This window comes from Apodemus sylvaticus, chromosome 18 (assembly GCF_947179515.1).
Source record: "Apodemus sylvaticus chromosome 18, mApoSyl1.1, whole genome shotgun sequence".
Lineage (NCBI taxonomy): Eukaryota > Metazoa > Chordata > Mammalia > Rodentia > Muridae > Apodemus > Apodemus sylvaticus.
In genome coordinates, this window is record NC_067489.1 from 62,549,399 (window position 1) to 62,573,537 (window position 24,139).

The 24,139-nt window shown below is 44.7% G+C and overlaps 1 protein-coding gene across 2 annotated transcripts; it reads left to right on the forward strand.

Moving 5' to 3' along the window:
• The first annotated feature begins 1,817 nt into the window (after window positions 1-1,817).
• On the forward strand, window positions 1,818-24,139 carry Tmem192 (transmembrane protein 192). 2 transcript variants are annotated; one of them, XM_052162703.1, is made up of 6 exons: window positions 1,820-1,973; window positions 10,021-10,164; window positions 14,932-15,196; window positions 19,111-19,245; window positions 20,489-20,591; window positions 23,818-24,139. In XM_052162703.1, the coding sequence occupies exons 1-6, from the start codon at window positions 1,947-1,949 to the stop codon at window positions 23,939-23,941; spliced, it is 798 nt and encodes a 265-aa protein (XP_052018663.1). In that variant the 5' UTR covers window positions 1,820-1,946; the 3' UTR covers window positions 23,942-24,139. The 2 variants fall into 2 exon arrangements, with proteins under 2 accessions (XP_052018664.1, XP_052018663.1); XM_052162704.1 differs by lacking the exon at window positions 19,111-19,245 and having other exon boundaries at window positions 1,818-1,973.

A 24,139-nucleotide genomic window follows, 5' to 3' on the forward strand; every position in this document is an offset into this window, starting at 1 on the left:
ATGCTCCTGTAGGTATGTAATCTTACACTCACTGCATCACACACAAGCACACACATGCTGGAGCATGCACACACATATTCACGCTGCTGCCGTGAAATCAGAAAGGGGACTAACTGGGAAAAGGAAAGGAATCAGTGGGAGAGGACAGGAGAAGGCAATGGGTGCTCTATACAACCAAAATGCCTTATGCACACAGGTATGAAAATGCTAAAATGAAACCTGTGGTTACATATAATTAACAGACGCCAGTAAATGCTTGTTTAAAAGAGTAAAGGCCAGTTAAAGCTGTGCAGTACATGAGGAAATGCTCTTTGAAGAGTTCAGGGTTACTCCTTCCGGTGCCTGTAGAAAAGCTGGTTTAGGGAGAGGAGGGAACCTACAAGATTTGGGTGTTGGTCCAGGACACGGACACGCATTCTTTCCCAAAGACAAGCCTACTCACTGTCCTCGGGGGCCAGTGTGCTCGGCGTTGAAGACATCTTTGCCTTCCAATTCCTCATCACCCACAGACCTTGAGGACGTGTCCTCTCATCCCTCTTTACGTCTTCATGAGAGTCTCGTGTAACCCAGGCTAGCCTCTTATTCACTATAAAGCAAAGCCTGGCCTTGAGTCATGATCCTCCTGCCTCCTCTACATCCTGGGACTACAGGTGTGTGCCACCACACCCAGTTTGATTGTGTGTGTGTGTGTATGTGTGTGTGTTTAAAACTTGGGCTGCAGAGATGGCTTAAATTCACTAACCACTCTTCCAAAGGCCCTGAGTTTGATTCCCAGAACAACTGTCTAACTCCAATGTCAGAGGATCCAATAACCTCATCTGGCCTCCCTGGGCAAAAGGCACAGACAAGGTGCACAGCCACACAGGCAAATAAAACACTGAAGCACATTCAATAAAAACAATTTTAAAATAGTTTGTACATAAAGCGAAACAACTCATCAGGTGCGGTGGTGCATCTAGCAATGCCAAACTTCACTGCAAAAGCAAGAGGATCAGGAATTGAAGCTTCAGGACACATCAATCTCGAGGTCAGTGGGAGCTACTTGAGACATTGTTTTAATTAAAAAAAAAAAGAAAGAGCACCGGCCAATGGCATTTGCTACCAAACCTGGGATTCACATAGTGGAAGAAAAGAACCGACTCAATCGTGGGCCAAATGTGGTGGCATATGCCTTTAATCCGAGCATTCCTCTAAGGGCAACAAAAGACAGGCAAATCTCTGTGGGTTCAAGGCCAGTCTGGTCTACAAAGTGAGTTCCAGAACATGCAGAGCTATGTGGAGAAACCATGTCTCCAAAACAACAACAAAAACAAAAGCAAACAAACAAACAAAAAACCCCGAAACCGAAAATAATCAAAGGACAGAAAAAGAAAAGATGGGGAAGGGGAAAACAAAAACAGAATACCTAAAGAAAAAAAAAACCCACAAGAATTTCCTGTGGAGACATCTGTAAATCGTATGTAGCAATTGGAATCTATTCTAGTTCAGTCCCTCTAGAGGTAGAATTATGATTTTTATGATTTTTGCATCTTTTTCCAACCAGAGCTATATAGCTGCAAAGAAAAACTGCGCAACAGAAATAAGTTAATGTTTCAAAGAGAAGTAGTTTACTTGGTTTAAATGGTTGCTCGAGAAATTCATCTTTTAATTGCCAAATCTCTGATAAACAGATGAAGCAACAGTTTCGGGACTCCCCCAAAACAACCGCTTGGGCTTCACTGCGGCCCAAAGCCGGAGTCTGCAGGGAGGGCCACGCCCCTGGCTGCTGATCGGCCGATCTAGGTGGAGGGGCGTGGCCTGGGGCCGTCCGGGCGGGGCGAGCGCAGAGTGGGTGTGTCCGAGGCGGGGCGCGCAGGTCCAAGTAGGAGCGACTGTCCCGGGCCGTCGGCGCCCGGGCGCTGGTGGAGAGGTCAGGCTGGCGGGGCATCGGCCCGCGACGGCGGGTCATGGCGATGGGCGGCCGGCTGGAGGACGTGAGTGAGGCGCTGAGCCCTGTCCCCACCATCCCGCTTCCTGTGCTGCGCTCAGGGGGCGGAGACTGCGGACTGGGAGCTACCCAGAGCCGCAGCGGCTCGACCATCGGGGACACGGGGTGCGGGGTGACGCGACGGGCGGGGACCGCGGACCCCGAGAACGTCTTCCTGTGTGATCGGAGGGACACGGCAGGGTGGGCGCGCAGGACCCTTCAGTCCGCGGCTCACGTGCAGTGCGCGTCTTTGGTTCCGGAAATGGGAGCTTCACGTGATGCGCACTGGCCTGATCTGTCCTTCCTGGGAAAGACTGACAGGCGGGCTTGCCAGCCCCGGGAGACCCAGCTTCTGCGGGCCTCCCGCTGTGGCGGGAGAGCACCCAGGACCTGGTGTGACTCTGGGGCCGGGGCTAACTTCCGGCATCCCTCCGGGCCGACCTGTAGCTCTCATCTCCCGGAAACGCAGATTGGAGCATAACAGTATCATGTGCTGTTTTGAATGTAGGCATGGTAGGAACAGAAAGATATTTGAATCTTAGATGCATGCTTGGTTGCTTAAAAAAAAAAGTACTCTGTTGCCCAGTTCACGGTGTAGCCAGTGTAGAATGATAATACAATTGCCAAAGTCTTGAGTTTGCAAGCTCATTAAAATATTAATTTGAAATTGGTTGTGCGGCGGGGGTGGGGGGGACACTTTGGGAGGAAAACATGCATTTGTTTCCAGAGCAAACTATTTCATCTATTGGCATAATAAAATTCCTGCCTTGAGAAACTGGCTGACATTACCTTAGCACACTGACCTGAGCTAATAACTAGTAAAAACATTATCATGGTCTTAGTATGAAAGTACATCCAAAAAAAAAAAAAAAAAAAAGGTTCCAGAACTGCAGAACTGTTAGAACTTAGATTCTTATGTGTTTGGGTCCTGCAGACAGTTATTTATTTATGTATTTATTTTAGACTTGCTATGTAGCCCTAGCTGGTCTGGTACTCATTTTATAGCTTAGTCTGGCCTCAAATTTGCCTAACTGTTCTCAGACTCAACCCATTTTAATGCTGGGATGATGGGAGAACCTTGGCACCTATCTAGTTAAATTTTCTTGATGCAATATGTTTCTAGGACTAATCTAGTTATCTTTCAGTTGAAAACTGGGAAAGCAACTAATGCTTGGAAACTTAGGACTCGTAATTTAAAGCACATTGCATCGGGGTTTTTTTTTTTTTTGAAATTTTGCGAGTGGGATTTCATAGACAATTTATGGAAGAAATAAATAAGAGGAAAATGAGTGGTTTAGAAAAACATAAGCAGTGTTTCTTGGTGCTAACCTGCCCTGGAGTTCTTGGATCTGTAATTTTCAGGAGTACATCCTAGATATTTCTTTCAGCAAACAATTGAGGATGGTTCTTTCAGTAACAGTTAAGTAGCTGAACCTGACTATGGACCTGAGTAGGTTGCCTGCTTTTAGTATTTTGTAGATAACAAAGTGCACATTTAGTGAGCTAAATACATGGACTGTGTTGCAAGTCCGAATGCTTCAGTGAGTCTGAAAAATGGCTCCTTTATAAAGACAAGGACTTGTTGCAACTTTGGGTGAACGAACAGGCCTCAGCAGGACACAAACAAGGGCAACTCAAAGGATCTTAAGTGATAGGAGACATTTTAGAGTCTACACTGGGATGAATGTTTAGCAGGCCTAGCTCCGACCCACCAGCAGTATAAATAATGACACAGGCTTTTCAATATTTTAAAGCCTAGGCCTTTCACTGAGGGCAGTCTTCCACCTACTCTAGCCTGACTAATCCTGGCACTAGGTCCTCCTGTGTAGCCAGCTCTGTCGCTCTGCTCAGCTCTGGTCCTTCTGTTTACCCCCCTTGTCTCCTGGATGAATCCCTGGCCCCTTGATTTCTTCTCCCAGAATCCCTGTCTCTCCTGGAAAAGCCACCCTCCACTTCCTGCCTAACTATTGTCTGTCATCTCTTTAGTGTAGCTGATCAGATACAATTCTAGATCAGATGAGGAAGATCAAATATTTACCAAATAGAAACCTAGGAATGGGCCATAGAAATAGCTAGGCCAGAATCCTTCCAGCATTTAGCGCTCTGCTGTTACAGAATTAGCAATTGAAAACACAGAGACATACCTTCACTGGATATGCCCCAACATGAATATGCTGCGATTACCTTACCTAAGATTTGTTTACAAACCATCTTTTGTTGTATAACTACTTTTGGACCAAGAGACGGATAGGGAAAATATTTGAAGATATTCTTGCATGGATTTTTGTTTTTTACAGGCTCACACTAGGTAACTCAGGCTAGCCTCTGGATCACAGTAATCCTTCTGAAGCCTCCCACATGCTGGGATTATAAACATAGCATGTCACTATACCTGGGTCCCAGTAAGGATTAATATAGCATAGACATCAGGTCCCCAAAGGAAGCAGTTACTGGGAGAAGAAAATGAAGAGACAGTATTGGAGCCAAAACAATCGTAAGTCAAGGAAATGGGTTGGGCAAACGTGGTAGGGTTCTTGCTTGCTTAGCGTGCTCACAGCCCTGAGCTCAGTCCTTAGCACCACATAAACTTGGCATGGTAGCACACATCTGTAATCCCAGCACTGAGGGAATAAAGGGAAGGAATCTTAAATATAAGGTCACCCTTGGCTTTAGGGAGTTATAAACAAAAATAGAGGGAATGAAGGAATAATTTGGGGTCCTGGGGATGTAGTTCAGTGTTAGAGCATTCGTGTAGCACACATGAGGTCCTAGGTTGAGGTGTGGGGGAGGGAAGATTTGTAAGAAGACAAAAAAGTTGATTGACGAGTTGATTGAAAATGATTCAAGCCAGGCAGTGGTGGCTCACACTTTAATCTCTGCACTTGGGAAGCAGAGGCAAGTGGATCTCTGAGTTGGAGACCAGCCTGGTCTATGTAGTGAGTTCCCCAATACTTTGTCTTGAAAAAACAAAAAATGAAAGAAAAAGAAAGGAAGAAAGAAAGGAAAGAAAGATAGGAAATGAACTTTGTAGAGCTGAAACTTGTCCTATGACTAGTGAAGGAGAAGGTGGCCTTTGCTGTGATAGGTGTCGTAGGTGTGGAGACATGTAGGAGGGGTGTCGAGATGGAAGGAGTTTCCTGAGAGCTCAGAACACAAGGAAGAGAAATGAGCAGTAGTGTGGAGCTCTTCCAGAGCGAGCGCAGTGAGCCTGGTGAAGCACTGGGCTCTGTCCTGAGCGTAGAGGGGACATACTCACAGGTTCCGTGAGGATAAACCTGACGGTGCTGTAGGCCTCTTGAGATATTCGAGGAAGACTCCTCAGGTCAGGGTTCTGAAAGGTTCTAACACAAGACCAAGAGAATGCGGAGAGCCTGGGCTCAGACAGAGTGGGAAGGATGGTAGAAATCAGTGATCACGTAAAGACCAGGAGAGTAATGAGAGTTCGCAGAGGCTGGTGTGTATCTCAGAGACAGAGCACTGCTCTAAGGTTCAGCCCCCAGTGGCACAAAATAACCAGTTAGTAGAATAATTAAACATATCCCAGCCCCTTGGAGAAGAAGGTGGAAAGATCTTGGGCTCAAGACTAGCCTAGGCCACATTTTGAGACTCTAGCTCCAAAATTGGGGATGGGGGGTATTGATACAGAAGTCAGACTTAGGGTCTCCTTCTTTAATCCAGCACTGGGGAGCAGAAAGGTGTGGGTCTGTGTGAGTTCAAAGCAAGTCTGGTCTTTGTAGTGAGTTTCAGACCAGCAGGCTTTAAATATATGTATGTATGTATAATGGCTCAAGCCAGGTGCCTCCTAGAGGCAGAGGCAGGCAGATCTCTGAGTTTGAGGCCAGCCTGGTTTACAGAGTAAGTTTCAGGAAAGTCATGGCTACACAGAAATATATTGTCTTGAAAAACCAAAAAAATTAAAAGAGAAGAAAATAATGGCACACATTGACTGCTCAGTTAGCCAAGTGCTTTACTAAGCAGGAGGTTTTGTGTGTGTGTGTGTGTGTGTGTGTGTGTGTGTGTAGTAATTCATTTAATCTTCCTACCCAAGGTTGGGCGCAGGCCCGATGTTTATTAGTGTCATTTTTCAGAGGAGGAAATTGAAGCTGGAGAGATTGCTCGTTGGGTTTGTAGAGGACTCAGGTTCAGTTCCCAGCACCCCACTCCCAGCCTCACAACTTTCTCTAGGGTTCTGATGCCCTCTTCTGGTCCGATTGAGCACCTCCATGCATGTGCTATGCATATAACACATACACATAAAATAAAAAATAAATCTTAAAAAAAAGAGGAAACAGAAATAGAGAAGTGGAGTCACCCACATCCAGTAAGCAATAGGACTTGAGCTTTGTCTCTGTTTAACTTGGGGACCCCCATCCCAATAACCATAGCTCTTACTACCTCTGGTCAGAGTTGAGCCCTCCTCCCTGTGTTCTAATTTCTTGTGATGAGTGTTTGTTGCTGCTAAGTGAGTTGGGGAAACCTGCAAAGATTATATAAGTGAACTATATAATCGTGCACCCATGTCTACTGAGTGAGTCCCTGTGACAGACAAGGAATTAGTGAGTCTAATGTAGTCTACTAGGAAAGATGGATAAATGGGTCTTGGACAAAAGGAAGAAACAAAAAAAAAAATAGAGAAAGGCCATTAATGCTAAGTATGACAGGGGAAACACACATAATGCTTTGGAAACAGAAGTGGCATGCTCCAGATCTTGGGTGTCCAGGAGGGCGCCCGGATGGGAATTGCCCCATCTGGGCAGTGAATGCTCAAGGCGAAGGGTGTTGAGAACAGAAACAGCTAGAATTGTAAGCCAGCCTGGTGGCGATGCTTCTTATCCCAGGACTCGGAGCTGAGTTGAAGTCAGCAATACCTCTCTAGAGAGATTCCCCACTCAAAACTCAAGCAAAATAACCACAATTATACCATAGATTGTGGCAAACAAAGTGGGAGCTCCCAAGCGATTGAGAACAAAGGGCACAGTAGCATCATTAGATGTTGAGTCTGCAAATTGAACAGCAGCACCCAGATCTGGTGCTGGGTAACACCTTAGAGTCCCATATTTAAATCTAGTACCGAGTATTGAACCCAGGCCTTGACACATGCTAGGCAAGACCTCTGTCACTGAGCTGTTATCAGTCCTCTTATTTCTTAGTCTTTAAAAAAAAAAATAAATGTGTGTATGCATGCACACATGTATGTTAGATTTGCTTTATCTGTATGAGTGTTAGGACGTATGCTTGTATGTGTACCGTGTAAGTGCCTAAGGAAGTCAGAAGAAAGTACCAGATCCCTGGAACTCAGGACCTAGAGTCACGGATGGTTGTGAGCCACCAGTTGGTGCTGGGAACAAAACTGGCTCCAGCCGGCTTTATTTGTTTGTTTGTTTGTTTATTTATTTATTTATTGAGCCAGGCTCTCAATACCTTGCCCATGCTAGACTGGAACACACTTTGTAGTCCAGGCTAATCTTCAATAGACATTGGTTCTACGGCCTCTGCCTCCCAGGGGCTGAGATTCTAGGCAGTTGGCACTGCTCCTGCACATAACATTGTCTCGTAAAGTTCTGCAGCAGAGATAGACCTCATTTGTATGCAGCAGAGAACGGGGAGTAGCGAGACTGCAGAAACAGCACCTTTAAACATGGCTGGGATTTTTGGGGTACCACCCAGGGCTCAGCATTTATTCACTTCTTTCGTGAGGGACAGCTGGATGGTTCTGTGGAGACACACTGTCCCGACACACTGGTTCTGTCCCGACACACTGGTGCTGTCCCGACACACTGGTGTCTCCCTGATGGTTCCACTGGGTGATGTTGTTCCTGGGACTTAGGATATTTCTGCTTAAATCAGCAGCTTGTCTAAGTCACTTTTGGGAGAAATAGATGGTGCTGGGGACAAGCCCCCATCCGTCACACACACTGGGTGAGCACTTGACCAGTGAGCTATACCTCCCTCCACATTAATAGGGTCTCTTTTCAAAGTAATGTAAGACACTAGAGAGTTTAATTGTTGCATTTGAGGCCTAGCGTTGCAATGGATGCCTCCCAGTGGTTAGAAGCAGGAGGATCAGGAGTTAGTTCAAGGCCACATAGTGACTGTGAGACCAGCCTGAGCTATATATGTGTGCAGTGTATAAAAAGTCGATCATATCCATCCCCCATCCTTCCTCTGATTCCTCCCTCTTCCCCCTCAGTACTTTTCTTTTTATATAACTCACCGAGCTTTAATTTGTGCTGCTTGCATGTGGACGGGTGTGAGGCCATCTACTGGAGCATGGGCCATTTAACAGCAGCCATACTCTAGAACATGAGTGCTGGATCAAAGGCATGCACACCACCACTGCCCTGCTCCGTCTGTACCTTTTGAAGGCTTGACGGAATAGGTTGAAGCTAGACATGGCAGTAATGCTATAATCTCAGTACTTAAAGTTTGGAGATAAGAGGATTGCTGTGGCTCAGGGGTTTGAGACCAACCTGAGCCAAACAGGGAGACTTTATTACAAGAAAAGATTTGCTTAATTTTTATTGCTTTATTATAATAAAAAAGTTTGCTTAAATTATATCATGTATGACTTTGTTTTGGAGTTACAGAAATAAATGAAACAGTTGGACATTTTTAGTTCTGCCTCTTCAGAAGTAGAGGCAGGTGGATCTGTGAGTCCCAGGACAGCCTGGTCTACATAGTGAGTTCCAGGACAGCTGGGGCTATGTAGAGAGACTTTGTCTCAAAAACAAAAGGAGAAAGATAGAAAATGAAATGAACTAAAACTACTTCTAAGGGATAAGTGTGGTAGTATACACCTTTCAATACCAGCACTTGGGATGGAGAAGCAGGTAGAGATCTCTGAGTTGGAGGCCATCTAGTCTGTGTAGCAAGACCAGTTTAGCCAAGGCTACAGTGAAGCACTGTCTTTAAAAAAAATAGAAAAAGTTCTTTGAGGTTTCCAAAGATGTGTTGGAAGCCAGTCTTGCCTACACAGTGAGTTCAAAATCAGCATGGGGGATAGAAAATATAAACCCTGCTTCAAGCCAGGTGGTATACACTATTAGTTCATGCACTCAGGAGGCAGATGGACCTTTGTGAAGGATTCTGTTTTAATAGATGTTTTGCCAGCCAAGCAATGACGGTGAACACTTTTAATCCCGGCACTCGGGAGACAGAGACAGGAGAATCTCTGGGAGTTTGAGGCCAGACTGATTTACAGAGCTAGTTTCAGGACAACCAGGGCTACACCAAGAAACCCTGTCTCAAAACAAACAAACTAACAAACAAACAAACAGACAAAACAAACAGACAAAACTAAATAAAATGAAAGTTTCACCAAATCATATGGCATGATTTTCTAAAGAGGGGTAATTTTTCAAAGTTGGCTTTGGTAGGGTCTGCTCTGCCTCTGATATGTGCACTGTTTTATCTTGTTGTGTGTGGCGGGAGGGTCCAGAGCCAGGACCTCCTGCGTGTCCAGGAAGCTGTCTACCACTAAGCTACACCCCAACCCCTTTCAGGCTTTGGGCCTTGCTGTGTTGGGGAGCAAAGCCAGGGTGATGTACTATGGGAGCACTACTAGGGGAGCACTACTAGGGGAGCACTACTAGGGGAGCACGCTGCTTCTTGGCTCTAGCCCCAGCTTGGCTTGCTTTTTGTTTTTGTTTTTGTTGTTGTTGTTGTTTTTTAGAGAAAGGGTTCTAAATTTGTGCTCAGTATTCTAGGCTGGCCTGGAAGGAGCTGTGTGGCCCATACTAGCTCCAGATTCTGGATTACTCTGTCTTAGCCTTAGAACTGGGATCACAGTGCAAACAGACTCAGAGATCATCATAGTTTTGAAAGCTCCAGTGTGGTGACTCATGCCTGGAGTCACAGCCCTCGGAAGGCTAGGACAGGAGGACTGCCACACTTGAAGGGTAGACTGTGCTGTGTGATGTATCTACTACGATGGCCCTCACAGTAGAATACCTCTAACAACCAAAAATGTGCATCCTTTTAAAGTTTCATTAGATGTGTCTTAGAGGCATGATGCAGAAGGTCTTGACTGTAACTTGTGTGCCCTTCCCTCACAGAGTTCCTTGGATATCCTACAAAGCATGGATGACGACCCACTTCTGGACACCCAGCCTCCTGCACACTCTCTCCATGCTCACTTTAGACCCAGGTTCCATCCTCTTCCCACAGTCACCATCGCGAATCTTATGTTGCTTATACATGTAAGTTTACCACAGAGCTTGTGTTCTTAAGAGCACGCCAGCGTGGCGGTGAGGAGATGGTCCAGTCACAAGACGTTTGAGGACCTGGGGCTCCTCCAACACCCGGTACAAACTTGGGGATGAGTGGGTGCACTCCCCACCATGGAGAGGTGGAGCTAGGAGGGTCCCTAGGACTCTTGGGGTAGCCTGATTTAATAGGAATGAGCCCCAGATCCTACAGAGAGACCCCATCCCCAAAACAACAAGGCAGATGTCTCTAAGGAACAGTACCTGCTGAGTACTCTGACTCCCAAGTATATACTCATAGGCACACATATACAATACATAGCTCTTCAGGGGCATTTGGGCTGTATCTGTCAGGTTTTTGCAATGTATATATTTTTATACAAATTTTTGTGCTTATACTTCTATTTCAAATAATGTATTATAGAGAAGTTTGCATACATGTGAGGACATTGTGAATGGCAGTGTTGCTTGACATACTAAGAAACCACAAATTACCTGGTATCCTGAGGATACCACTGTTTCTGCTCCTGAATTCCGGGCTAGCTGGCCCATGAAGACTGCCTCCAAACGAGGTGGAAGGAGAGAACGTACTCTACAGATGTTGTCTGGCATCCACATTCATGCTGTAGGAAAGTGCATACCTACAATAAATACATAAATAAGGCCAGGCACGGTGACGCAAGCCTTTAATTCCAGCACTTGGAAGGCAGAGGCAGGCAGTCTCTGAGTTCAAGGCCAGCCTGAGTTACAAGTCAAGCTTAGGCTAGTTAAGGTCCAAACATTCCTGTAATATCAGTAATTAGCAGGCAGACACAGGAAGATCAAAAGTAAGAAGCCAGCGGGCTACATAAGTTAAGACCTTAGCCTTTTGCTAAATTCGTGCAGAGATTAGCATGCATACAAATCCATATTAATTTTAATTAATTTCATCTGTATTTAATTTTAATACTCTTCCTCCTTTCCTAAGCTCCCCACTCATCACCCTCCACTAGAAGGTGGACTGTGCCCCATGGGGCTGGCTCCAGGGGACTAGTGTGGCTGGAGAGGACATTTCTACCATGCCCTGGGCCTTGCTGACTGTCTGCATGCTGTGTTTGAGAGTCACTGCTCTGAAGCTCACCCCTTTTCTATGTTACGGGCCTCTGTCCATCAGTCGAGGATAGCTTACGGATCATCCCTTCAAATATCTGAACCTACACATGGAATGGTCTTTATACTTCCTTCTTAAGACAAGCACTCACTCTATAGCCTTCCTGACCTGAACTCAAGATGTAGACCAGGCTGGCATAGAACTCAGAGATCCTTCTGTGTCTGCTTCCCACGTGCTGGCTACTTCACACTACCCTAACGCCTGCTGCAGTGGGGGCTGACGTCTCTTACCTCTGAGGGCACCGAAAGAAAGAAAGAAGGGAAGGAGGGAAGGGCGTGAGGGATTCCCACGTGAGGGATAAAATCCTTACAGGAAGATTGCTGAATCAGGATATTTCCAAATTACTTGCGTCAAGATATTTCCAAATCATTTCCTAAATGTGATTCCCAGCCTGGTTAGTAATACTTAAGAGTCTCTTTCCCTGAGCCCTGGCACTCTATAAACTTGCTCTCCTAAGACTGAGGAGTAAACTAACTACCTTTCTGCTTGTCTGCCTGCCTCTCTCCCTCCCTCCGCCCTTCCCTCCCTCCCTTCTTTCTTTCTTTTGGTGCCCTCAGAGGTAAGAGACATCAGCCCCCATTGCAGCAGGTGTTAGGGTAGTGTGAAGTGCCCAGCACCAAGGGCACTGAAGTCTGGTCCTCTACAAGAGCAGCACAAGTGCTTAACCACTGAGCCATCTCCCCAGGCTCCTGAAAGTAAACTTTTAAACCATACTTTCATGAGTTCTTTAAAAAAAAAATGTGTCTTTATTTTTAGTTATTTGGTAAGGAGGACTGCAGATGGCCTGGAGGCTAGAAGAGAGGATGTGACCCCTGGGCTGGTTGGAAGTGAACCACTTGAGGGGGGCGCTGGGGACGGAACCCTTAAAGTCCTCTGCCAGAGCTATTTGCCCAGGAGTGGTATTGCAGGGTCCTCAGGAAGTGTCATGCCCAGTTTTCTGAGGAACTGTTTTCCAGAGTGGTTGTACCAACTTGCATTCCCACCAACAGTGGAGGAGTGTTCCTCTTTCTCCACATCCTAGCCAACACCTGCTGTCTCTTGAGTTTTTAATCTTAGCCATTCTGACTGGTGTAAGGTGAAATCTCAGGGTTGTTTTGATTTGCATTTCCCTAATGACTAATGATGTTGAATATTTTTTAAGGTGCTTCTCAGCCATTCGAACTTCTTCATGTGAAAATTCTTTGTTTAGCTCTGTACCCCATTTTTAATAGGGTTATTTGGCTCTCTAGTGTCTAACTTCTTGATTTCTTTGTATATATTGGATATTAGCCCTCTGTCAGATGTAGGGTTGGTGAAGATCTTTTCCCAATTTGTTAGTTGCTGCTTTGTCTGCTTGACAGTGTCCTTTGCCTTACAGAAACTTTGTAATTTTATGAGGTTCCATTTGTCAATTCTTGATCTTAGAGCATAAGCTATTGGTGTTCTATTCAGGAACTTTTCCCGTGTGCCCATGTCCTCAAGGGTCTTCCCCAGTTTCTTTTCTATTAGTTTCAGTGTGTCTGGTTTTATGTGGAGGTCCTTGATCCACTTGGAGTTGAGTTTAGTACAAGGAGATAAGAATGGATCAATTCGCATTCTTCTGTATGCTGACCTCCAGTTGAACCAGCACCATTTGTTGAAAAGGCTATCTTTTTTCCACTGGATGGTTTCAGCTCCTTTGTCAAAGATCAAGTGACTATAGGTGTGTGGGTTCATTTCTGGGTCTTCAATCCTATTCCATTGATCTACCTGCCTGTCACTGTACCAATACCATGCAGTTTTTAACACTATTGCTCTGTAGTATTACTTGAGGTCTGGGATACTGATTTCCCCGGAAGTTCTTTTACTGTTGAGAATAGTTTTAACTATATGGATTTTTTGTTATTCCAGATGAATTTGAGAATTGCTTTTTCTAACTCTGTGAAGAACTGAGTTGGGATTTTGATGGGGATTGCATTGAATCTGTAGATTGCTTTTGGTAAGATGGCCATTTTTACTCTATTAATCCTGCCAATCCACGAGCATGGAAGATTTTTTCATTTTCTGAGGTCTTCTTCGATTTCCTTCTTTAGAGACCTGAAGTTCTTCTCATATAGATCTTTCACTTGTTTGGTTAGAGTCACACCAAGATACTTTATATTGTTTGTGGCTATTGTGAAGGGTGTCATTTCCCTAACTTCCTTCTCAGCCTGCTTATCCTTTGAGTATAGGAAGGCTACTGATTTGCTTGAGTTGATTTTATAACCAGCCACTTTGCTGAAGTTGTGTATCAGCTGTAGGAGTTCTCTGGTAGAGTTTTTTGGGTCGCTTAAGTATGCTATCATATCATCTGCAAATAGTGATAGTTTGACTTCTTCCTTTCCAATTTGTATCCCTTTGACCTCCTTATGTTGTCTAATTGCTCTAGCTAGAACTTCAAGTACTATATTAAAAAGATATGGAGAGAGGGGGCAGCCTTGTCTAGTCCCTGATTTTAGTGGGATTGCTTCAAGTTTCTCTCCATTTAGTTTGATGTTGGCTACCAGTTTGCTGTATATTGCTTTTACTATGTTTAGGTATGGGCCTTGAATTCCTGTTCTTTCCAAGACTTTTAGCATGAAAGGATGCTGAATTTTGTCAAATATTTTTTCAGCATCTAATGAAATGACCATGTGGTTTTTTTCTTTGAGTTTGATAAAACCCCAACATTAAGTGACCGTCTTTTTAAGTGGGATTTAGGTGGTTTCACTTTTTTGTTTGTGCTTTGGTCTGTGATTTCCTACATTTAATTTTTCAAACTGTGACATGCAGTCTGCCTGAGTAGTCCAGACTAATCTGAAATTTCCATCTTTTCGAGGATGTTAGGATTGCAGGTATGTGCCTCTCTACCCAGCTTCTACAAATTTTTATGATGCTATTGATAAAAAAAAAAAATTAAAGTGGGCTAGAGAGATGGCTCAGCGGTTGAGAGCACTGACTGCTCTTCTGAAGGTCCTGAGTTCAAATCCCAGCAACCACATGGTGGCTTACAACAATCCCTAATGAGACCTGACGCCCTCTTCTGGAGTGTCTGAAGACAGTTACAGTGTACTCACATACAATAAATAAGTCTTTGAAAAGAAATTTAAAAAATCATTTGTAAGAGCAGAATAGCTTTGGGCTAGATAGATGGCCCAGAGATCCTCCCAGAGGAGCCAGGTTCAGTTCTTAGCAATCACACGGACACTCCCATCCCTCTGTGACTCCACTTCCAAGGGATCTGATACCCTCCACAAACATTCATGCAGGAGAAACACCAGTGTACATAAAAATAAATACAGCTTAACAAAAAAGAATAGGATCATATAAGTCATAGTCTTTTAGAAAATGCCAAAGCCTGTTTTCTAAACCCATATATTTGTTATAATTTTTTGTTACATTGATGTGTGAGTGTGCATGATCACACCTGTGTGCGTGGAGATGTGTGTACCACGCACACAGAGACATCGGGACAACGTGCAGGAATCAGTTCTCTCCTTCCACTGTGTTGACCCCGGGGTTAGACTCAGGTTGTCAGTCCTGGTGACAAACGCCTCTCCCCGCTGAGCCGACTCCCTGTCCCTGACCACAGCCTTCATATTTATTGTGAACCCTGCTGCTTCTCTTTCCACCAGGTCGTGTTTGCTGTTTTAGCATTTTTAACGGGTGTGCTGTGTTCATACCCTAATCCAAATGAAGACAAGTGCCCAGAAGACTACACCAACCCATTGAAGGTTCAGACTGTCATAATCCTTGGCAAAGTTATCCTGTGGATTCTGCATTTGCTTTTTGAACGCTATATCCAGTATCATCACAGGAAAGTCAGGAGCCGGGGCTATTCCCTGATCTACCGGTCCACGAGGCATCTCAAGACACTGGCCCTCAGAATCCACTCTTCTGGTAAGTAGTGTGTCACTCTTTTATTTGTGAGCCTAGCCTTTAACAGCTGAGCCCAACCCAGGTACCGAGTCTCTCATCTGCTCTGTGGCTTGAGTGCCAAAAATAACCCAAAAAGGACATGTGAAACTTGATTTTATTGAGTTTATAATCAAATATATCCTCTTTTTGAGAGTGAGACGTATTGTAGCCCTATCTTCATTTTTCTTTTGATGAGAAGAGGGAGGGATTGAACCCACGGCCTTCTGCATGCTAAGCGAGCACTTTGCTATCTGGCTCTGCCCCACCCACCTCTTGAAACTCTTCTTACACAGTCTCCACAGTTGTTTTGAAATAGGATCTCACTGTGTCTTATAGGCTGGCACTCCTAAGAACTCTCTTTTCTGTCAGGCTGGCCTCCACCTCATGACAATCCTTCTGTCTCTGCCTCTCAAGTAAGTGCTAGGATTACAGGTGTGCGTCACCATCCTGGGCGCACAGCCTTAATTTTCATTTGAAATTTGTATTTGCTACAGACGTAATACCAGTGTATTCCTTTTTAAGATGGATTTTCTGTCTTTTTACTATCAGCTATCTCATTTGCTCAAAGAGGAAGAATGCCACTGCTCTTGGGCAGTCTGAGGATTAGAAAAGGCTAGATTAAAAAAGATTAGAACATCTCCACAAGGTAGAGGCAGGAGGCCCAGGAGTTCAAGGCCAGCCTTGGGTATGTAGCAAGTTAGAAACCAGCATGGGCTCCACCAGACCTTATCTCAAAACACACACCCAAACAAAAACAACCACAAAAGCCCAACACTCACCGGCCCCTAAAAAGGAGTTTTAAAATGAAGTTCCATGAATTTTTTGCTATAGGATCTAATGTCAGCAAGTTGCTAGGAAACAGGAAAATAATCTGTATTATTCAAAACAGAAAATATAAAACACTGTGTCTTAAATTGTGCCTGGTAAGTCTAGCCACCTGGAAGGCTGAGGCAGGCCTGCTTGAGCTACATACAGAGTGTTATTCTGGGTCACTCAGTATTGCTGTAAAACTTAGCCCAGTGCTTCTGGAGTAAGCACTCAGACACCATGACAGACAGTGGAGAGGAGATGTCAGCCCACGACCATGCTGACATGTCGTTAGCTCTGGAAAGGCCTCGGTCCCAGGTCTAGTTCGCACTCATGCTTTTTGCTGTTTTGTTTTGTTGTTTGTTTTTTGGAACAGGGTTTCTCTGTGTAGCCCTGGGTGTCTGAAACTTACTCTGTAGACCAGGCTGGACTTGAACTCAGAGATCCACCTGCTTCCGACTCTGGAGTGGGGGATTAAAGGTGTGCACTGCCTCCACCACCCACCATCTGGCCGTACTCCTGTTTTATACTCAAGCACCACAGGCGATTTTATAGAGGTATACATGGCTGGCAGCAGGTTGTTAAAGGCAACAGCCCGTTGTCTCAGCTGCTTCTCCAGGTCATTTCCAGGTAGCTAGTGAAAGCCATGCTTGGCAAACAGGCAGTACAAACAGTTCTTCAAGCAAGTCACTAAAGGAACCAATAAATCAATAGCTCATCATCGATCTTTTCTGCCTTATTCTACTTCATTAGTGTCTTAGGGTTTCAATTGTCGTGAGGAGACACAGAGACCACAGAAAACTCTTATAAAGGAAACTATTTGATTGGGGCTGGCTTATACCTCAGAACTTGCATCCATTGAGTCCACGGCAGGAAGCAGAGCAGTGCACAGGCAGACATGGTGCTGGAGGAGCCAAGAGTTCTACATCTGGACCAGCAGGCGGCAGGAAGAGAGGTACTAGGCCTGGTATGAACTTCGAAGCCTTTCTCCAGTGACACACTTCCTCCAGCAAGGCTGCACCCTTTAGAAATAGTGCCACTCGAGCGGGCTGTGGTGGTGCACACCTGTAATCCCAGCACTTGGGAGGCAGAGGCAGGCAGATTTCTGAGTTTGAGGCCAGCCTGGTCTACAGAGTGAGTTCTAGGACAGCTAGGGCTACAGAGAAACCCTGTCCCGAAAAACCAAAAAAAAAAAAAAAAAAAAAAAAAAAAAAAAAAAAAGAAAGAAAAGAAATAGTGCCACTTCTGTGCACTTCCTGTGCACTTCCTGGGCCTCCTGCCTGTACCTTGTGGAGATGTTCTAATCTTTTTTAATCTATCCTTTTCTAATCCTCAGACTGCCCAAGAGCAGTGGCATCCTTCCTCTTTGAGCAAATGAGATAGCTGATAATAAAAAGACAGAAAAGCCATCTTAAAAAAAGGGGGGAGGGACATTTTCATAGAAACCATCACAATTAGAATGACCCTGTCACAAAACAAAGCATAAATAGGACTCAAGATACGCTTGTGATAGAGTACTTGCCTACTTTCACAAGGCCCTGGGTTGAATCACTGGTACCTTACACACACAGTCAGCAGAAGCCTCACAGGTCAAGAGTCAGGGCAAAATTAGTGGGTACACAGAGTCTAGCCTGCTTCTCTCAACTGTTACACAGCTTTCAGAGGTTCAATTGAATGAAATTGAACTGAACTAGGGAGTTTTGGCACAGTGTCAAATTTTGACCTTAGGAAAAAAAGAGCCTCGTAAGTTCTACAGATTTGAATTTTTCTTCTATATTGTGTTAGTGTATTACCAAAGGGAAACCCACAAGCTCTTCCACACAGCAGAGCACTATACTTCAGCAGGCAGGGAACACAGCATAGTGGTTATAACTCCCAGACTCCACAGGCCATGATTCTAAGTTCTAACTGATGTATAGCCATTGTGTGACCAGAAGATGTCCCCATAACACAAGAATAACAACAGAAACTTTTTAACTACTTCACCTACCTTATGTAGGGGTAAGAGTAAAGAATACTCTCAAGGAATGATCTAGAAATAATAGTTTGGGTTTGTTTTTGGTTTTGGTTTCTTCACAATCTGGAAATAATAGCTTTGAAATTCACCAAGAAATTATTTGGTCTTTACCACTTTCATGTCTGACTTTAAGCTAGGTATGATGCAATCCGAGCCTTCAGGAGGCTGAGGCAGGAAGATGTTCATCAGTGAATTCATTGGAACCCTATCTCAATAGTAATATTTTTCCACATGTGCAGAAGAACCAAAAAAGTTAGTTTAATAATTCTATAATTCTATAAAGCCAATCATTTCTTAGTTTTAAAACAAGGTCAGATTATTGGTTTTTCTGTTTTTATTTTTGGTGCTAGAGACTAAACCCAGCCAGGCCTTTGAACATCCCTGGCAAACATCTAACCCCTGAGCTATTGCATTAACTCTTTGGTTTTTGGGAGATGAGGTCTCATGTAGCCCAGAACTGCCTCAAACTTGCTATGTAGGGTTCATCCTCCTGCCTCTACCTTTTGGATTTTCAGGGTTTCCAGGGCCCATCCTTGATTTCATGTGCTTCTGGGGATTGAGCCCAGGCTGTCATTCATGCTGGGCAAAATTTGTACAGGCCACGCTATATAGCCAGCCTTCCAGATACTTTTTAAAGAATTTAAATTTTCCATCTCTTGATCTTCCCCAAGTCTGGCCAATGGAGCAGAAGTTCCATTGATTGCTGGTCTTTCTGGTGACTGGATCCTTGCTTAGGCTGTGTCGTGCCCACCCTTATTAGCATAAATTCTTGCTTGATCTTAAGGGTTTGTTATATATAATGACACAGTTCTTTCACTTAGGAAATTACAAGGGCTTAAGGAAATTGGAGATAGATAGATAGATAGATAGATAGATAGATAGATAGATAGATAGATTGATAAATAGATGATAGATACATACACACATAGATGATAGATACATACACACATACATGGATGGATGGATATATATATAGACAGACAGATAACAACGTATAGAAATCAGATCAAAAGGAGCTTTGTGCTGACTGAAGAGCAGCATCCCACTGCTGTCTGTTCCCTCCCTTCCTCAGGCAACACCGCCCTCCTCCTCCTCCTCTGTGTGCAGCACTCTTTCCCTGAGCCCAGCAGGCTGTACCTGGAGCTGATTTTGGCTGTCCTGGCCCTGGAGCTCATCTGTTCCCTGAGCTGCCTGATCCTCTATATCGGTGAGAACGGAAGCCTTGACCTCCTGTGACCTCTGCCTGCCTCTCCTCTGTACAGTCCGTTGGAAGAGAAGCATAGCCTGCTACTTTAGTGAGCGCCTCCCCACTTAGCTGAGGACTCTTTAGCACCCCTTTCATTTACTTGTGACCACGTCTAAGTGTCTTCTCAGGATTGAACCCAGGGTGGTCACCTCTCCTTTCAGATCAACAGGAAGAGACAGCCACTACCAGTGAATCAGTTTTCGACATCTGTGTCATTTCATAGGTTTTTGGGAACTTTGAACCTGCAGGGATAGAGTATTTACTGCTTTGATCATGTCCGGCAGCTCACAACTGGCAGGAATTCCACTCCAGGGGATCTAGTGCCTCAGGGATCCTGAAAGCACGGGATAGACCCTTACACACATGCACAGAAGACGGAATTTTCAGCCAACTGAAGCAAAGCTTTCTTAGAAAACAAAGCACCATCTTTGCTTCCTATAAGACAGTGGTTCTCAACCTTCCCAATGCTGTGACCCCTTAGTACAGTTCCTCATGTTGGGCTGACCCACAGCTATAAAGTTATTTTCACTGCTACTTTATAGCTGTAATTTTGCTACTGTTATTAATTATAATGTGAATATATGACATGTAAGATATCTGGTTGATCCCTGTGAAAGGGTCATTTGATGCCTGAAGGAGTGATGACCCACAGGCTGAGAACTGCTCTTGTAAGGCAACCAGATGGGCCTGAATTCACAACCAATTCCCTGCTTCCGCTGCCCAAGTGCTGGGACTATAGCTGAGTCAGCACAGTAGGCCCCGCATATAAATTTGGCATCTAAATTAAAAACAAAGGCCAGGCCTAATGACACACACATTTAATCCCAATACTTGAAAGGGAAACCTGTGCCAGTCTCTTTTGGGTTTCAGGGCAGCCTGGTCTACAGAGTGAGACCCTGTCTCTAGGAAAAAAAAAAATGAGTACTTCATGATGTGGTCAGGGGAGGGGAGTGAGGTCATCCACCCACTGTTTCCTAATTGTTATTTTGTTATTAATGATAATCTCGGCATCCCCTGTGACTAGTCCTTTCTTAGCAGACTTTGAAATGTGTACATTGGTAAGTAAGCATACCCAACCTGTTCACCTATTATGCAGTCTCATATATGACCTGTGCAAAAAGAGCAACCAGTTAGTATTGAACAAATGAATACAGCTGGTTCTTCAGAAATAGATAACGGACTAAAAATGATTTTATTATTTCAGTGAAGATTAGGAGATTCAACAGAGCCAAGCCACAGCCTGACGTACTTGAAGAAGAAAAAATTTATGCTTACCCCAGCAATTCTGCCTCAGAGACTGGCTTCAGGTAAGGCTTGCGTTGACAGTAAAAATTGGAATTAACTTTTCCTCCTTCACTTACTTGATAGTATGTGCCTGTGATCCTAGCTACTTGGGAGGCAAAGGCAGGGTGGGTCCCGAGCCAGAGCAATTTCACAAAATCTTGACCTAAAGTAACTTTTTGTTTTTATAAAAGCTGAGGCTGTAGTCAGAGGCTCTATGTATGAGTTTCAGGGTCCGTCCCTAGCATCTGACACACACATATATACATGCAGGCACACACACTCACATTCACACACAAATGCACACACATACACACACATACACACACCCCTAAGCTAAGGTGGGAGGATCCCACATTTGAGGGCAGCAGAAAGGATTTTATTTCAGAGAAGGAAGCATTTTTCTTCCCATATGCCGTTCATAGTGTTTTTAGTTGTTTTGAAACAAGGTCTTACTGTGTAGCCTTGGCTGGCCTTGAACTCACAAAGTCTCCTGCCTCTACCTGTTAGGATCAGAGGTGTGTGCCCCATGACTCCCAGCTCTAGCATATGTTTTTAATGAGCTTCATTATTGAAAGAACAGATTGTTTATAATAGAGCCGTCAGGCTGACCACCACCCAGGCCCAGATCCAGGGCTTTGAGTCCGCCCTCCCAGACATTTGCCCCATCTGTCTTTGTTAGGGTTTCTTTGCTGTAGATAGGCACCATGACTGGTAAGTCTTATAAAGGAAAACATTTAATTGGGCTGGCTTACAGTTTCAGAGGTTTAGTCCGTTACCATGGCAAGAGGCATGGCCGCATGCAGGCTGACATGGTGCTGGAGAAGGAGCTGAGAGTTCTGAGAGTCTCAGTCCTCAGGCAGCAGCAGGAGACTGTGTTCCACACTGAGTATAACTTGAGCATAGGTGACCTTAAAGCCTACCCCACAGTGACACACTTCCACAAGGCCACACCTACTCCAACAAGGTCACACCTCCTAATAGTGCCAGTCCCGATAGGCCAAGCATTTAAACAGAGGAGTTTATGGGGGCCGTACCTATTTAAACCACCACAGCATCTGTGAACTGCTGGAATTCATGAAGGGCCTGCAGGATCTCCATTGCATAGGACAAGCGGATATCCGCGCTGAGTCCTGGTCAGGATCCAGTGTTGATGGTGTAGCAGAAGCCAGAGGCCCCAAACCAGACCAGTGACTCATTGCAGTGAACATTTGCCAGTAAAAATGTTTGGATAAAAACTTACACTGTATGACACACTGTAACATGGTACAGCTGGTGTGTGTCACTCTATATCAGCTGTGACACACTATATCCACAACAAGATAGGTTTCGGTTTGGGGGGCTGTTTTGTTTTCTTTTGGGGGTAGGTTGCAAGGGTAGAGAGTAGGTACATGAGGAGGGGGAGATGAGTGAGATTGGGGTACATGATATGAAACTCAAAAAGAATCAGTAAAAACTTAATAATCATTTAAGAACGAAATCCATAGACATTTTTATTTTATTTTTTATTGGACATTTTATTTATTTACATTTCAAATATTATCACCTTTCCTGGTTTCCCTTTCAGAAACCACCTATCCCCTCCCTCTTCCCCCTGCTTCTAAGAGGGTGCTTCCCCACCCACCCACTCCCTCATTGTCCTGACAGTCCCCTACACTGGGGCATCAAAGCCTCCACAGGACCAGTGGCCTCTCCCATTGATGCCCGACAAGGCCATCCTCTGCTACATACACAGCTGGAGCCATGGGTCCCTCCGTGTGTGCTCTTTGGCTGGTGGTTTAGTCTAGACATTTTTGAATGAGCAAGTATTACTCTCAGGAAAATAGAAGTTTAAATATGAAATATAATAGTAGACTTTACCTTAGCTTAACTGTAAGAAAATAATTTGTATAGTGATAATGTATATTCCGAATGCAGATTTAGCCTAAAATTGTAATATTCGTTGGATTGAGAGGGCAGACATGGTGGTGTGACTGTGGAGCAGGGGAGAGTGGGAGCTGAAACCCCTGCTTTTTTGTGTGTTTGTTTGTTTGTTTTGGGTTTTGGATTGTGTCTCACCTGGGCTTGAGACTAGACTCTTGCTTGCTGTGTTGCTTTATAGCTCAGGGGAGACTCAGACTCTTGACTGTCCCCTCTTAGCCACTCTGCTGTTATGTAGCCCAGAAGAGATTCAAACACTTGACTCTCTTCCTTTAGCCTTGTGAGTACTGAACTCACTATGTAGACCAGGCTAACCTCCAACTCACAGAGATCCACTTACCTCTTACTGTGATTCTGTGTGTAGTCCAGGGTGTGAGTTCCAGGACAGCCAGAGCTACTTAGACCAAGATCATCTATGTATGTTTGTATGTTTATATCTGTATGTGTTTTTATTAACCAACAATGGCTATCTCTGGATACAAAGGCCAAGCATCTGGTTGTTGTTTAACCCATAAGAGGAGATATCTGAGCAGTCCCAATCTGGTTCTGGAGTCCCAGAGAAGTCCTAGAGAGCCGCCAGTTTTCAGTCCACTTTGGAATCCTGAAGAAGTCAGTTCTAATACCAGGAAGGAATGGCTCAAGAACGAGACGGACAGAATGCCAGTGAGAAGCAGGCAGGAGGCAGGAGTTCCTCCGTCTGTGTCCTTTATGGGGTTGCCACCAGGAGGTGGGCTCAGATTTAGAGTGGGCCTTCTCGCTATAAACCAGCTGAGGAAACCCCCTCCTGGGTGTGCCCAGCTGCTTGAGTTTTAGTTAATCCAGATGTAGACAAGTTGACAACCAAGATTAGCCGTCACACTCATTCCTAACAAATTAGGATGCTGCTTTTTTGTGGGGAATGGGGTAGCCATTGAGTCAGGGTCTCATTAACTAGCCCCGGCTGTCCTGGAAGTTGACTAGGTAGAGCAGGCTGGCCCTGAACTCACAGAGATCTGTCTGCTTCTGCCTCCTGAGTGCTGGGATTAAAGGCATGCGGCAGCATCTCTTGATTCATGTATTATCTTTAAATTTTAAAAACTTAATGCCTTTTCTGGGGTCCAAAAAAAAAATAATAATAAAATAAAGGCACTATTACTAAGCAGATTGATTTCCTGAGCAGAAGTCACTAAGTTCATTCATGAAAGGCTGGTTTTGGAATATCCCTGGGTATGAAACCGGAGGGAAAGTACTGAGCAAAGTGTGTCTTAGTGAATACCACTGAGGACTCACTTGGAATGAGACCAAAGAATGCTGGTGCATTCGTGTAACCCGCTTCTATCCTGAATTTTGCAGGACTGTTTCAAGCCTAGAAGAAATTGTTGAAAAGCAAGAGGACATAATCGTGTACCTGAAGCGACATAACGCTCTGCTGAGTAAGCGGTTGTTGGAGCTTGCGACTCAGCCAGCCAGGACATGAGAGGCTCGTGGGCATGACAGCCACCGAGTCCACAGTGACCGCAGACGGCTTGGCTGCGAGCTTGCCACAGGAAGGAAGCCTCAGCCTTTGCCGAGTGCTGGGAACCGGAGTCCAGTTCTGCCTGTGTAGAACTATATGTCCCAGAGATGGGGGCGGGTTATAGACCTATGGTTTATAAAGGTCTGGAAAACTTGAGAA

Coding starts and splice junctions, on each gene's coding strand:
- Tmem192 (XM_052162703.1), top strand. CDS start 1,947: ATGGCGATGGGCGGCCGGCTGGAGGAC. Junction 1,974..10,020: donor TGGGCGGCCGGCTGGAGGAC/GTGAGTGAGGCG, acceptor CTTCCCTCACAG/AGTTCCTTGGATATCCTACA. Junction 15,197..19,110: donor CCTCAGAATCCACTCTTCTG/GTAAGTAGTGTG, acceptor TCCCTTCCTCAG/GCAACACCGCCCTCCTCCTC.